The 16,903-nt window shown below is 34.5% G+C and overlaps 1 protein-coding gene across 2 annotated transcripts in view; it reads left to right on the forward strand.

The window, feature by feature from the left end:
- The window catches only part of BMPR2 (bone morphogenetic protein receptor type 2), a 135,944-nt gene that overhangs the window by 84,319 nt on the left and 34,722 nt on the right, over positions 1–16,903 (forward strand). For both annotated transcript variants that reach the window (XM_024563726.3, XM_045197996.2), the window contains one exon: positions 16,429–16,539. In XM_024563726.3, the coding sequence (XP_024419494.1) occupies positions 16,429–16,539 (111 nt within the window). The remainder of the gene's footprint in view (positions 1–16,428; positions 16,540–16,903) is intronic.

Here is a 16,903-nt window from a genome sequence, read left to right on the forward strand (position 1 = left end):
AGAGAATGCATCTGGAAGATTTTAGAATTGTGTCATATGTTTAATCTTTTTAATCAATATGTGTTTTTGGAGTTAGGATATCTAAATTCCAAAATCACTAGTTCCAATCCTGAGAATTTTTTCTACATATTTGTCCTACATATATTTTTGAAATGATTGTAAACAAAGTCATTCATTGCAGCATTGTTTATTATAGTAAAATAGTAGAAATAACTAAATGTGCATTAATAGAGAACAGGTTAAAAGATTTTGTTACAACAGCATAGTGGAATAGTATGAAGCTTTAAAAAAAGAATTAAAAGCTTTCTCTGGTTTCATTTAGAAAAATCTTCTTGGCATATTGTTAAGTATTGCAAATGTGGACAGTGGCGGATATGACCTTATGTTCAAATTTGCTTCTACACACATAAATTCTGAAAGGATACACAAAAAAGTACAAATATTAGTTACTTGTATATGTATGAATGTAACTCGTGTATGCAGGAATGTATGTTAATGAAGGAGACCGTTCAATGAATATAGAGATTCATGTTAGTATATTACCTGTTCAAAAAATTAAAAAATAGAAGAGATATTTGTTTATATATTTTATTCTCAATTTTTATTTAAAAAAATTGACATCTATAGAAAAGTTAAGTATAATATTTATTTATTTTGAGAGAGAGGGGAAGGCAGAGAGGAGGGGGAGAGAAACCTCGATGTATGAGAGATACATCGACTGGTTGCCTCTTGTACGCCCCCAACCAGGAACTTGGTCTGTAACCTGAGAATGTGCCCTGACTGGGAATCAAACCAGTGACCTTTCAGTTCACAGGCCAGTGCTTAATCCACTGAGCCACACCGGCCTGGACTGCTTTTTCTTCATATTTAAATAATACAACATTTTGCTGAGTCACTTGAAAATAAGTTACAGATACTATAATACTTTAACACTAAATATTTTAGCCTGCCTCTTCTAAGAATAGAGACATCCCCCTTTATATCCACAATTTCATTATAATACCTAATAAAGTTAATAATTCTATGATGTAATCCATACCAAGCACATATTCTAACTTTCCCAATTGTTTCCAAAATATATTGTGTAGATTTTTATTTCTGGATCTGGAGTCAATTAAATAACATTGCATTTTGTTTTACCTCCTTGAGTCGTGTGGGGTTTTTTTAATTAAATTTATTGGGGTGACATTGGTTCACAAAATCATACAGGTTTCAAGTTTACAACTCAATAAAACATCATCTGCACACTGCATCGTGTGCCCATTGCTCCTAACAAAGTCTCTTTCCGTCCCTATTTACCCCCCCTTTGCCCACTTCCACTTAGCCCCCACCCCCAGTTTCCCTCTGGCAATTACCACACTGTTGTCCATTTCTATGTGTTATTTATACATATATATATATATATGTTTTTTAGCTAATCCCTGCACCTTCTTTCATCTAGTCTCACTATCCCTTCCCTTTGACAGCTGTTTGTCTGTTCTGTGTATCCATGCCTCTGTTTCTATTTTGTTCATCAGTTTATATTATTCATTAGATTCCACATATAAGTGAGGTTATATGGTATTTGTGTTTCTCTGACTGGTTTATTTCACTTAGCACAATAATCTTCCGGTCCAACCATGCTGTCACAAAAGGTAAGATATCCTTTTTTTTTTTTTTTTTTACAGCCAAGTTGTATTGTATTATGTAAATGTACCATGCTTTTTTATCCATTCATCTACTGATGGGCACTTGGGCTATTTTCAGATCTTGGCTCTTGTAAATAGCACTGCAGTAAAATAGGGTTGCATATATTCTTTCAAATTAATGTTTCGGGTTTCTTTGGATATATTCCCAGAAGTGGGATACAAAGGCAGTGACATTTTTATTTTTCTGAGGAAACTTCATACTGTTTTGCACAGTAGCTGCACCAATCTTCATTCCCACCAGTGGTGCACAAGGGTTACCTTTTCTCCATATCCTCGCCAGTACTTGTTATTTGTTGATTTATTGCTGATAACCATTCTGGCAGGTGTGAGGTAATAACTCATTGTTGTCTTTGCATCTCTCTGATGATTAGTGAAGTGGAGTATTTTTTTCATATGTCTGTTAGCCGTCTGTATGTCCTCCTTGGAGAAGTGTCTATTCAGGTCCTTTGCCCATTTTTTAATTGGATTGTTCATCTTCCTGGTGTTTAGTTTTATACGTTCTTTTATATTTTGGAAATTAACCCCTTTTCTGATATATCATTGGCAAATATGTTCTCTCATTCATGAGTTCCCTTTTCATTTTGTTGATGGCTTCTTTTCCTGTGCAAAAACTTTTTAGTTTGTAGTCCCATTTGTTTATTTTTTTCCTTTGTTTCCCTTACATTAGGAGATATGTTGGCAAAAATATTGCTGTGAGAGATGTCTGAGATTTTACTGCCTGTTTTCTTCTAGGATTTTTATGGTTTCGTGACTTACAAATTTAAGTCTTTTGCCCAGTTTGAGTTTATTCTTGTGTACAGTGTAAGTTGGTGGTCTAGTTTCATTATTTTGCATATAATTGTCCAGCTTTTTCAATATCATTTATTGAACACTATCTTTACTCCATTTTATGCTCTTTCCTCCTTTGTCAAATATTAATTGACCATAGAGGCATGAGTTTATTTCTGGGCTCTCTGTTCTCTTCCATTCATCTATATGCCTGTTCTTATGCCAGTACCAGGATGATTTGATTATGATAGCCTTGTGGTATAGTTTGATATCAGGTATTGTGGTACCTCCAACTTTGTTCTTTTTCTCAAGATTGCTGATGCTATTCTGGGTCTTTTTGGTTCTATATAAATTTTTGAAATATTTGTCCTAGGTCTGTGAAATATGCCACTGGTATTTTAATAGGAATTGCATTGAATCTGTAGATTGCTTTTGGGTAATATGGACATTTTAATAATGTTAATTATTCCAATACACAAATATTATACACTTCACTTATTTGTAGCTTCCATAATTTTTTTCTTTAATGTCCTGTTATTTTTCAAGTTCAGGTCTTTTACCTCCTTGGTTAAATTTATTCCTAGCAACATCATTTTTGTTGTAGTTATGGCAATAGTAAATAGGATTATTTTCTTAATTTCTCTTTCTGATAGATTATTGTTGGTGTATAAAAATGCCACCAGTTTCTGAATATTAATTTTGTATCCTGCTGCTTTGCCAAATGTATTTATAAATCTGGTCGTTTTTTGGTGGAGTCTTAAGGGTTTTCTGTGTATGGTATCATGTCATCTGCGTATAATGACAGTTTTACTTCCTCCTTGGCTTTTATTTCTTCTTGTCTGGGGCATATTTCTTTGTCATATTTCTTTGTCTCCCCATTTTGTCTCTGTGTATTAGATAGATCTTTTGTGACCCCAAACTTGTTATGGTTTTATGACGAAGGTGTCTTCTTGGGTTCAGTACTGCAATCTTCCAGATCACTTGAGCTCCATGCTCTAGGAATGTGTCTTGTGGGTTATGTGCACCTTCCTGTTGTAGTTGAGTCTTGACTGCTGTTTGCCCTTTTATGGGTGGAGTTAATCCTTTAGGCTGGCTGATTATAAGGGTAAACCTCTATCACCCTGTATGAGAGGCTGCCTCCCCAGCCCCCTGCCGCCCCCAGACAGAGTTGTTCCCAGCAGAATCTGGAGCCTTCAGGAATCCCCTTTTGGGTGTGCTGCTTGTGTGGTTAGTTGCTCTATAATACAGCTTTAAATCCGATTTGGTGCCAGGAGCAGGTGAGTGTAGCTTCCACCTACTATTCTGCAGTTATCCTGAAATCCAGAAAAGATGTTTCAACTTCAGAAATAGCATTAATACAGAACAGATGAAGACCTGGCTTTCTGGATAAATAGTGTTATACACCAGAGAATGGCATTTGTATTAGGAAGATTTAGTTGCACATAGTAAAGTTTGAAATTTTCTTGTGCTTGAAAGAAAAATATGATCCTGTGTTTTAACTACTGTGATCTCTTGATTAGTTTCATCATTTTTGTTTATAATTTGATACCTGACATTTTTTTGAAATTCAAAATTGTACACAAGAGCATAATTTATTTTTTTCTTTTATGTTTTTTGTTCATTGGTTTGTTTCTTTGCTAATTTTATCAGTAATGGGGAATGCTGGTAGGAGGAGAACATCGGGAGCTTTGGAGTTAATATATGAATGTAAGAATTGGGGTAAAAGTTGGAAGATAGAAGTACTTTCCAGATATTCTTTGCCATTTTACATTTCTACTCCCAGTTCCATCCATACCCTCAAGTCTACTATGAAGTTTTTTAAAGTAGTAAGGAGAAGTTACATTATCAAGGATGCAGTCACCCAGCTAAGTATATAATTGGACCATTTTTTCTTTTGTTGACAACTTCACTTTCCATTTATTCCCTCAATCATTTATGAATTCTAAAAATATTAAATAATTTTTGAAATTATTTAAATTTTCTGATACTCTAATTAATTTGATTACCTTTCAATCCTAGGATCATTCCACAGGTCTCAACCTATTTTATTATGTATCCTTATGTTCTCTGCTCATTCCTCTGCATTTCCAGAATGTTCAATAATATGTTAAACTAATGAATGAATTAGTGATTGATTAATAGGAAAACTGATGTAGCTAGACCAGGCTTGGTAAAAATGACTTCCTCAATAAGATTTATTGGTTTAGTATGATGATACAGCAACATTTGAATGATTACTGTATTTTTTGGACTATAAGACGCACCGAACCATAAGACACCTAGGTTTTAGAAGAGGAAAATAGGGGGGGAAAACCCACTGCACTGCTGCTGACCACCCCCCAACAGCGAGCCAGGTAAGCTATATTCAGACTATAAGACGCACCCCCATTTTCCTCCCAAATTGGGGGGTGCATCTTATAGACCGAAAAATACGGTATATGTTAAGAGAAACTCATGTTGATTAATTTTGAAGTATTTTAAGGTGGAGAAAAGAGAAGACATTTTTAAAATTCTGTTTTAGAGTTTCTGGAGTTTTTTTTTTTTCTGCCTGTTTTTTTTTTTTTATTACCACGAAGTAGAGTTTTTTCTACTAATTTTTATGTGAGGTTTTAAAAGTAGCATTAACAATTTTTTCAATAAAAATGTATACTTATGTTTAAAACAGTAATTTGTAGTTATTTCACTACCAGGATCTTTTTTTGGTATCCTTCCTGAGTCCCTTTGTTCCATGTTTTGGAAGACTTTTGTCCACTACTGTGTATTTTGAGGAAGTAAAAGATTACTTTTTTTTCTCTTTAAAAAAAGTTAATCAGACACATTTCAGAAAGAAAACATTGAGCAAATCACGTGGTATTCCCAGCTGCCAAAGCTGCTGACCAGAGAGGTCAGTGTTTTGAAGTGAAGGAAAAGGAAATTTACATTTTAATTTCCTTTATCATAGATTAAAAATACACTGAAATGAGTACTAACAGTATCTATAAAGCATTTTATAAATATTAAAAATTTTGTTACTGAATTCTGGTTGTTCTGTATATATATTTGATATTTTAAAAATTAAGAGTCATCTAAAAAAGGTGAGAATCATTTTCTTAAACTGTTTCTTTTAATTGCAGTAAAATACACATCTTAACCATTTTTAAGTGTATAGTTCAGTAGTTTTAAGTACATTCACGTTTTTCTGCAACCAATGTCCACAAAACTTTTCTCCTGCAAAACTGAAGTTCATAAAAGGTAAATAAAATGTTTATTTTTGTATTGTGTTTTATTCCACAAAACACTGAAGTGCTATATTTTAAATAGACATAATTTTTCATTGTTAAAAATCATTTTATAGATAGTGAGTTATTTTATAGACATTATTATAGGTATTATTTACAGACTCTTGTCTGGATGTTAGTATGTCTCTAATTGTGAAAAAAGCACAGGTAGAACTATTCCTAATTTTTAGATAACTGAAAGTTTTATGTATTTGTGCATATGTCCGTACGTTGTTACGTAGGCAGTAGTAGGTATTTGTATTTGTTCATGTATTTGTTAGCTATTACCAATAAACTTCATCATCAATAAGCCACCTCCCAACTCAGTAGACTTAACAAGAATTTATTCTCATGACCACAGGTCTGTAGATTAGCTGGAGTTTGTCCCATACAGGCTGGCCTCAGCCCCAGACCACAGGATCATACCAGCTTTTCTCTTTCTGGGTCTCAGAATCAAGGGAACATCTACTCAGAATTAGTTCTTCTTATAGTTGTTTACTTGACCACAAGGAGCACAAACACAGCTACCCAAGCATATTTCAGATCATTCGTTAGTTTTAGAGTATTTGCCAGTTTCCCATTGGTCTGAGCAAGTCACATGGCAAAGTTCAAAGTCCAGGCATGAGGAGGTACATTCCATCTACCATGAGGCTGTGTGGATATATTTCTATTACAAGAAAGTAAGAATATTAGGAAACAAAAGAGTTACATTCTAAATTTAAAAGTTAGTTTTTTTAGCACCTATATATTTAGTACCAACTCATTTTTGTGTTACAAATTTCTCACTCCTTTTAAAATAAAAATGGTTGTATATAAGAAGGAGTAACTAAAATGTACCCCAAAATTGTATAAATCAAAATTATTTCCCATTCTCCTAGCTTTTAGTACAAATGTTTTAGTTATGTAATTTTCTACATTGTTTAGTATTAGCCTGTTAGGAAAAAAATAGCCTTCAGTTATTGAAGGACCAGTAATTTTTCCTTTTTTGTTAGGTCAGAGTTTTTAGTTGATGATTTTTGAAAGTGCTGGATCTATCAAAGGATTGGAGCTATTGAACAGTCACTCATTTAAAAAGATTAATATAGATATCAAGTAGGTTGACAACTATTGGAAGGGGCATTGGGGGGATAGATGGATTGAGTAAGAAGAGAAAAGAGAAAAAACTCATGAACACAGACAACAGTGTGATGATTGCTGGGCAGGAGGGCAGTTGGGGTGGGGGGTAGAGGAGGATATGGGGAGGATAAATGGTCATGGAAGGAGACTTGACTTGTGATGGTGAACATACAGTAGAGTGTACAGATGATGTGTTGTGGAATTGTGCACCTGAAACCTGTATAATTTTGTTAATCAGTGTCACCCCAATAAATTTCATGAAAAGGAAAAAAAGATTAATGTCATTTCATTTGCAATTTGATACAATACTAAAATATTTTAAACTTAAATTGCTTTTATCTCACCTTTACTTCACAAAGGTCATAACTATGGATTTTTGTATGTGTTTTTGTTTAAAAACCATGAAAAGAGTTGGACTAAAAATAGAACTTCCAATATTGCCCAGAATGTCATCATTGCTTTTAAGCAGGACATATGGGTGCCTCTAGGACAGGTTTTCAGACTGGAAATATATAAGGAGAAAGAATGGAACATTTAAAAAACAGAGTTAAAAAAGAAACAGTGAAACAGAGAGCAAGAGATAGAGAGCAAGCTTGGGTTAAAGAAGACCTAAGGAGATGGGAAAAAGTGTTGGAGAATGATCCAGTACCAGCAACAATTATTTAAAACTGCATTTGCCTCATCACTGCCACAGGGTTTCTGCCACTTTAACTCTCTACTCTCCTATATAAGGAGTGGGATTTGTAGGAACCGAACAAATATTTATGGACAGTTTGGGTGAGAATAATCAATGATGATCTGCTGAAGACACTATACCTTTTACTATCCTTTCATGGAAGACCAGATATATATATTTAGAAGGTCCTTTTAAAAAATTTTCAACAGGAACAGAACCATAGAGATGGAGATCACATGGAGGGTTGTCAATAGGGGAGTGGGAGGGGGAGAGGGGGGGAAAGGTACAGAGAATAAGTAGCATCGATGATAGATGGAAAATAGACAGGGGGAGGGTAAGAATAGTGTAGGAAATGTAGAAGCCAAAGAACTTATAAGTATGACCCATGGGCAAGAACTATAGGGGGAGAATGTGGGAGGGAGGGGGTGGGCAGCATGGAGTGGAGTGGAGTGGGGGGGGGGAAATGGGACAACTGTAATAGCATAATCAATAAATATATATTTTTAAAAAAATAAATAAAATAATCCTTGCCAATTAGATAGGCAAAGGTAATGTTTTAATAGTTAAGAAAAAAAAGAATTGTCAAATAAGATACAGTATGTGCTTTGAGAGTAGGGGATAAGGGAACAATCTGGGAACTATGGAAGAGATGAATTTCAAGGATTCCAAAGGTTTTAGATACAGGTTTCCTCTGCTATCTGAAAGTAGAGTGTTCCTATGAAATACTGTGTAAGCTGAAATAGTGTAGAGCAAAGAAGCAATAACTTTAGGACACATCTTACTACTAACAGATACACAAAATAAATCAAGATAAAGCATAGACGTTCACAGACGTAATTCAAAGCTGTAGCAGCTTGGTGCTGAGCTGCTGAGTGTAGTTCCTGTGGAAGGAGGTTGACAGTGCCACTCTCTCTGTTCAGATTCCACGCTGCCTCCATAATGGTTCACTGCAAAACAAACGCTGAAAGTTACATACTTTTTGCCTTTTTCCTTAAAAGTGAAAATGCTCTTCAGATTTTTTTTTAAGACTTTATTTATTTACTTTTAGAGAGATGGGAAGGGAGGGAGAAACAGTGGGAGAGAAACATCAATATGTGAGAGATACATCCACCGGTTGCCTCTCACAAGCCCTCAACCAGGGACTTGGCCTGCAACCAGGCATGTGCCCTGACTGGGAATGGAACCGGCAACCCTTTGGTTTGCAGGCCGGTGCTCAACCCACTAAGCCACACCAGCCATGGCAAATTTCTTTTGGTTAATGAAAACAGGTATTAATGTAGATCTTTTGTAAAACTGGAGTAGCGTAAAGCAAACTTTCAAAAAGCTTTTATTTCTGCTCTGTTCCTACGCTAGAGTGCATCTTTTATTAACTCTGGCTTTCTTGGTTGCTAGCTAGTACCTCTGCTGCCCCAAAATTAGAAACAGCAAGAGGATGTGCAGCCTTTTCATTTGTCTGCTTTGTTTAACATTTTCTCTTGCCAACAAAATTAGATACTTTAAAAATACTAAATAGAACTGAATAATACACGCACACACGTATTTATGGAATGTTCTTATGATGCTTAATAGGGATTACCTACATTGATCTTTACTTATCATTATAATAAGTTCCAGACTCAATACAGGGGAAAATAACTGCATTTGTTATATAGAAAAGTAACCTTGAATGAATTTCATCTGCACACAACATCATGGTTAAGTCTTGAAAATGTTATTAAACAAAAGCAAGGCACAAAAATTCCATTTATATAAAATTCAGAAATAGGCAAAACTAAGCACACAGAGAATGTAGTGCTGTTAAGGAAAGCAGAGAAACAATTAGCACAAAAGTAAGGATATGGCCGTATCTGGGGAGGAGAAAAGCTATTACGACCAACAAGGAGCAGTTAGGTGGTTTGGGGGATTCTCGATGTTTTATTTCTGGGCACAGGTTATGTGAATGTTTGCTTCATAATAATTCACCAAACTGCATTTGCATTATAAACAGTTTTGTGTATATGGCTTATGTCTTATAATTTAAAAAATGGTTTAAAAAATGAAAACTATATGGGAAAACTAGAAAAAAGCTAATTTTTTTCTATATGTCTATCTTGCTTTTCTTATAAAAGCAAAAATTACTATCATAATTTAAAGAAATCAAATGGGGGCAGGAGTTGTCTGTTCAATGCAATTCATTTTTTTTGGTCCAGTCAGCAAATAACTGGAAAATATAATTTCCATTTTTATAGTCAGATTATTTCATGGTCATTTTCTGAGAACAAGGGTCTTTTGTATGAATTCTGAATTTATGTGTGTCATGTGTGTGCCAGTTAGGAAAATAGACTAGGGATCTCTGGGTGATTTGACTCTTTGGTATGATTCTGTATTGTGAGGATTTTTATGTGGTTTGGTTTTGTTTTAAATAACAAATATTGCAGTGATTAGATTTCTATTTTTCTAATATTAGTTTAGGCTGAAATTGACTTTTCTTACTCAATTGGGTTTTTGGGATCTTGGTTGATGTTTTCTAAGAAGTATTGCAACAATCATCTTCAAAAAAAAATCATCTTCAAAACTGTTACATGGAGCAACAACACCTTTTGTTTTATTCCGTCTGTGTACAAAGGCAAAAATAAATTCTGAACAGAATAGAGGCAATTAGGCCTGGTAGAATTATACCAAAAATAGTTTGAGAACATATTTAATGGTGTTTTCATTACACTTCAATGGATTTTTTTTTAATGTAGGGTAGTCCACAGATTAATCTTTATCTTCTATTTTTTGATTTAGTAAAATTTCTTAATCTAATAAATGATATTTTTACTTACTTAGTGACTATTCCAATGAAATGTAATTAACTGTTTTAATCCATTCTTTAGTAAAGAAACATAATGCTGAAATTCAGTCTCCTAATCACAAAACACCTATTTTAAAGAAATTAAAATTATAAATCTTACAAAGCTAGAAGGTAATAAGAAAGCTAGGGATTGAATGTCTTTCCTGTTTTCCTTTTAAACGGGGGTTTTTTTTTTTTTTGGTGGTTATTTAACTTAGATTGTTCCTCTTTCTCTCTCCCTTAGCTGTCCAATATTCCTTTTATAATTCAGCCATAAAATGCCTGGACTCAGCAGAGTATGGACGGATTTTGTTTATTGTTGTTACTTGTTGTGTTTGTTTCTTACAAGTTAAGTCTATCCACAATGATTTCGGCATGTTAAATTTAAAAGTCTTAAATAGTATTAAATAGCAATTTGAGAAAAAACCAAGAAATCTGCCTCTTCTCAATTTGTTTTTAGGACATTAAACATAAACATTAATCTGATTATGATTACTGTATAGTTGCCATTCTAAACATATTAATTAAAATAAATCAAAATTGTTTATTCCTTGTAGAAATATTTGTTCAAAACATTGAACTGTGCAAATATATTATCATTACAGAAATGATATTTAGCCGTCTAAATTATTTTGCTAAGGAATTCATTTAACTCTGATCACATTAATTATCTTTATCTTAAATGTTTTTTTCTCTGCTTTTATGAAATGTACATTGCTTTAAAAAATGTACATTATGAAATGTACACTCTAATTACTAATTTGCTTTTTCATGCAGAGTTGTAAAAGATTTAGGAATCAACATCACCACCAGGGTGTTATATTTAAGATTTCCTTTGTTGCTTGCTGCATGTGTAACAATGTTCTTTCTTTGACAAAGGCTGAGTATAGCAAGGAAGCAAACAGCAGGCCTCCAGTAGTGGCCCCTGCCTGGCTCCAGGATTTGTAAACAGAAACATCCCAGGCTCCAATAAGGCAGACAGCGGTTCCCTGTCTGTTCTGCATTCAGGAAGTGCTTGCTTGTACAATGCGAGCCATTGCGTGCAGGCATACATAGCAGTGTTTACATTTGGCTGAGTAGTTAACTGAAGAAACTAAAAGGGAGGAAGCAGAGAGTTTATGAGCTAGGGGAACAAAACAATTTCAGGTATAGCATATGTATGTAAAAAAGAAAAATAATTAAAAAACCCCAAAAAACAAAAATAAGTTGTTTTCTGGTTAAGGCCTCTTTTATTGCACACATATGTAAATACACATTGAAATATTTTTTCTGGCAGTTTTTCAGGGATCTCATATTTTTAGACCATGTCACATAGCCTGGAAAGTTTTCCATTTGCAGTATTTAACCATTAGCATGGTTTTAAGACGTATTTAAAAATCTACTTAAGACTTTTCCTGTATATGAATTAATATTTTCCATTGCAGATTTGGGGTTAATGAATATTTTTATGTGAAAGTTATGTTGCATTTTCTTTGTAAATTTGTGAATAAAATCAAAGAGAATGCTGAAGCTTCAAGAAACATTAGAAAAATCACACAGAATTTTGGGATTAAAAGAACCTTAAAAGTCACCTAGTATAACTAACTTTTTAAAAGCAGTTCACTATATTTCAGTAGCAAAGTTATAGGATCAGCACAGAAGACAAACATTACAAAAATGTTCTTGCATTTAGGAAAATTCAAAAATATAGTAAGTGGATGGAATCTACTGTATGCTGTCATTAAGAAATTTACTTTTCTAAAACCAATTTCTGGCATTCTCCAGAAACATTTTACAAGCTTATTTATTTATAGTTGTTGTAAAGCTGAACTCTGAAACTTGTTCATTGAAACATTTTTAGTTGTTACACATTTGGCATAGATAGCACACATGTTGGTTTCCTCAAAAAAGGCCAACTAGACAATCCTCACTTCCCCTGTCCCCCTTGCAAAGCACCGATAGCTGCATTGTGGAAGTGCAGAACCGTTTGACATCCTGAGCAATATCTCATACCAAACACTGAAAGATATGTTTGAGAATCAGAATTTAAGTGGACTCTGATAATGTCTAATTTCATGGACTGCCACAGTACCAAGCCTGTAGCTGTTGAAGTTTCTTCACTGTAATCAGCCAAGATAGATGCTACAGAATTTTTGTGCTAAAACTCTTAATTATTTAGAAAAGTCCCTTAGTCTTTTTAGTCTGTATTCCTTACATTCATTTATAACAGGTTAGGTCGCCTGTTTTTAAAATCCAAATTAGATTATAAAAAACATTAAGGCAACATCACAGGTATCAAAGGATGAGATGGAAAAATTGAAAATCGGTTTCAGTAATTTGTAAAAACATAATGATCTGAGAATCTCGAATAGGCTTTGAGAGTATCACCATAAATTAATTGATATTCAAAATTATGTCCCCAATCATGTAGAAGAAAAATTGCTTCAGCCCTGGCTGGTGTGACTCAGTTCGTTGGAGCTTTGTCCCGTAACCAGAAGGTTGCAGGTTCATTCCCAATCAGGGCGCATTCCTTGGCGGAGGGTTCCATCCGTGGTCCAATCACGTACCATCCCCGCTCTGGTCTGGGCGCGTATGGGAGGCATCTAGTGACTGTTTCTCACATCAATATTTTTCTTTCTCCTTCTCTCCCTTTCTTTCTCTCTCTAGAAGCAATGAAAATAAAAATGTCCTCAGATGAGGATAAAAAAAAGAAAAGAAATTGCTCCAATATATTTATCTCATGAAAGCAGGAGAAAAGTATACTTTGTTTTTAAGAGCATTTTGTACAAAATGGTTGAAATTTTTTAAAAAACATTTAATTGTAGATACTCATTGGCCTCTTTTCTGACATTTTTAGCTGTGCTGTACTAATCATTTATCAATGGCACTGGTAGACAAGGAAATTGCCCCCTTTTTTGGGATGGGTGAAGATAAGTCATTTAGTTTTGAGTGTGTTGTTTAGATATCTAAAATATTCAGTGGGACATATAAGGTATATTTGTTAAAGAAACTCCATGTACATTAATTGATTAATGCAATTTTTGAATCCACATATTTCAGAAGTCATTCTAGCTGCTGTATGTCTACATCAAAGAAATTTTTCTGGCACACATGTTTCTACCTATACAGCTAACAGTTGAGTCAGGTCTAGGGCAGTGATCTCTTTCCTTGTCTTCCATTATAAAGACTATTCAAAGCTTTTAAGTTCTAACTCCTCACCATTTTTTTAGGTACCCAATGTTTGACTCTGCCACTAGTTCCCTGCTTAAGAATGTCTTCAGGTAGGTCAAATGTAGAATGTAGTATCACACATTTATATGCCAGTAGTTTTTTTCTCATGGATTGTCTACATCAGACATGCAAAGGAAAACATATCACTCAAGGCTATTTTGCCTTTTATTCCAAGCAAAACCAGCACTTAAGTTCTTATGAAGCATGTTTAAAATCATACCCCCTACAACCTTTGTTTATTTCCTAACTACCATTTTTTTAAAGATTTTATTTACTTTTGGAGAGGGGGGAAGGGAGGGAGAAAGAGTGGGAGAGAAACATCAATGTGCAGTTGTCTCTTGCATGCCCCCCTTGGGGACCTGGCCTGCAACCCAGGCATGTACCTGACTGGGAATCAAACCGGCGACCCTTTGGTTCTCACGCCAGCACTCAGTCCACTGAGCCACACCAGCTAGGGCTACCTACCATTTTTAAGTCTGGAGATAGCTCTTCTCATCTCAACTATTTTAAGTTTCCTCTTGGTAGTAGAAGTGCATATCTACTGCAAAAGACTGTTGAATTTCACTGCAGAGTAACTGGCTTTTTAGTTAGATTGCTGGCCCTTGTGTTTTGTTTTGTTTTATGAATGCCATCCATAAAGAGTTTGATATCATTATTTATTTTAAAGGTAGTGCCATATTTGTTAATTTTGCTGAATAAAGTAGGGATCTTTTGCAGAAGAAAACTACCAGATTATATATTTCTGATGCTAGCATTGCTTTGTAATCTGCAGATGTCATTAACAAAGCCATCTACATATAGATAATATTGAAAAGACTGCTGTTTGAACATACACACACATGTGAGGAACATTCTTTGATTCACAACTGCTTTCATTCCTTACAGAATCTATTGTTTGCAGGATCCTTGTTGACTTCGTGATCGGCCCCATGCTTTTCATAAACAGCATCCCAGACCTTTTGGTTTCATATCAGGCTGATTTATCTGCCTCAGTGGTTTTTCAACAGTCCACAACTATGCAAAAACAATTGAACTGTACTTAAGAACATCTTCTAAATGGTTTTGTCCCTTCCCCCTTCCCTTATTCTCTAGTTCTCTCTAAAGAAATCATTTGATTATCCTACATTGATGATTCTTCTAAGATATAGATAGCCAAGAGTATTTGATTTATTATGGGCTTATTTTAGACAAAGAGGGTCACTTCATAGTAACAAATGTTCAGCTAAATAGGAAGATAGAACAATTTAAAATTTATATACAGCTAATAATATAGCCTTAAAATATATGCACCAAAAATTGATACAGCTAAAAGAAGAGACAAATTGTTAATTATAATGGAAGATTTTAACACCACTTTCTAGTAATTGATAAGCAATCAAAAATTCAATAAACAGAAGATTTGATCTACTCAATGAATAGACAAAAACATGTTTACCAGCTTCTTGCTAAAAGCCACTGAGAGAATGATGTAGAGCAGGGGTGTCAAACTCATTTTCACTGGGGGGGCCACATCAGCCTTGTGGTTCCCTTCAAAGGACCAAATGTAGAGCTCCTTGCCTCTAGTTAAGGAGTAGTTACATTTATACAATCCTAAAATTACATTCAGCCCTTTGAAGGCAAATGTGAGACTGATGTGGCCCCTGGTGAAAATGAGTTTGACACCTCTGATGTAGCATCAAGGTTTAAAACCAAATGTGATTCCAAAGACTGTTTTCTTAATATACTGTTCCATCGGTGCTGTTCCATTATAATATTTTAATAATTAAGAGCATAACTAATAGATTCTTATTGATTGATTTTAGATAGAGAGAGGAAGGGGGAGAGACAGAGAAGAAAAAAACATTGACTAGTTGTTCTACTTACTTATTCATTCTTTGATTGCTTCTTGTATGTGCCCTGACTGGAGATCAAACCTGTAACCTTGGCATATTGGGACAACATTCTAACCAACTGAGCTACCCAGCCAGGGCTAACTAACAGGTGTTTCAGTGTTCTAAATCTATTAATCTATATAAAATAAGCTCTATGATGAAATACATAATTTTCAGTTATTAAAAATCTATTAATTTTGCCCTGGCTGGTGTGGCTCAGCGGTTGAGTGCCAGCCTGTGAATCAAAGGGTCGCAGGTTCGCTTCCCAGTCTAGGGCACATGCCTTGGTTGCAGTCCAGGTCCCCAGTAGGGGGCATGCGAGAGGCAACCACACACTGATGTTTCCCACTCTCCCTCCTTCCCCTCTCCAAAAAATAAATAAATAAAATATTTTAAAATTTCCTTTGATGTAAAAACATTACTGATTTGACTATATATTGATACTGCCTTTCACATTTAAAATTTTTATTTTAAAGATTTTATTTATTTTTAGAGATAGTAGAAGGGAAGGAGAAAGAAAGGGAGAAAAACATCAATGTGTGGTTGCAACTCACATGCCCCCAACTGGGGACCTGGCCTACAACCCAGGCATGTGCCCTAACTGGGAATTGAACCAATGACCTTTTGGTTCTCAAGCTGGCACTCAATCCACTGAGCCACACCAGCCAGGGCTATTAACTATATTTCTTATGCTCTACTTTACATCCTTATAACTATTTTGTAACTGCCAATTTGTACTTCTTTCTTCTTTCATCTTTTTCACGCATCAGTTTGTTCTGTGTATTTGAGTTTGTTTCTGTTTTGTTTATTCATTTATTCTGTTTTTTAGATTTCACATATAAGTGAAATCATATGGTATTTGTCTTTCTCTGTCTTACTTATTTCCCTTAGCATAGTACCTCTAGGTCCACCTGTGTTATCACAAATGGTAAGATTTCATTCTTTTTTATGACCAAGAAATATTCCATTGTTAATATGTACCACATCTTCTTTAACAATAACTATTTTAAAATTTATTTGCTTTTAGGTCCACCTCATTCATTTAACCGAGATGAGACAATAATCATTGCTTTAGCATCAGTCTCTGTATTAGCTGTTTTGATAGTTGCCTTATACTTTGGATACAGGATGCTGACAGGTAAAAATGTCACCTTTTATTCTATTTTTTATAAAACATGCCACGTAATTGAAATTTATTTTCTCCTTTTTAAAATCTCCATGCTAAAATCTTTTCCATGCTACAGTAGCTCCCATCTTTCTCTCTTAACAAATGTTTTTCCTTCAGTGTTTATAAATTTTCAAACATATACAAATTACCTCTCACCCAGCTTCAGCGATTACATCTATATATCATCTATAGCTCTACTCGCTGCACTCGTCTGTGCCACTTTTTTATTTTATTTTATTTGCCTTTTCAAATTATTTTATTTCAGAATAATGTTTAATTTACAGAAAAGTTGCAAAGATAGTACATATACCATCACACAGCTTTCCCCATTATT

Source organism: Desmodus rotundus, chromosome 2 (genome assembly GCF_022682495.2).
Source record: "Desmodus rotundus isolate HL8 chromosome 2, HLdesRot8A.1, whole genome shotgun sequence".
Lineage (NCBI taxonomy): Eukaryota > Metazoa > Chordata > Mammalia > Chiroptera > Phyllostomidae > Desmodus > Desmodus rotundus.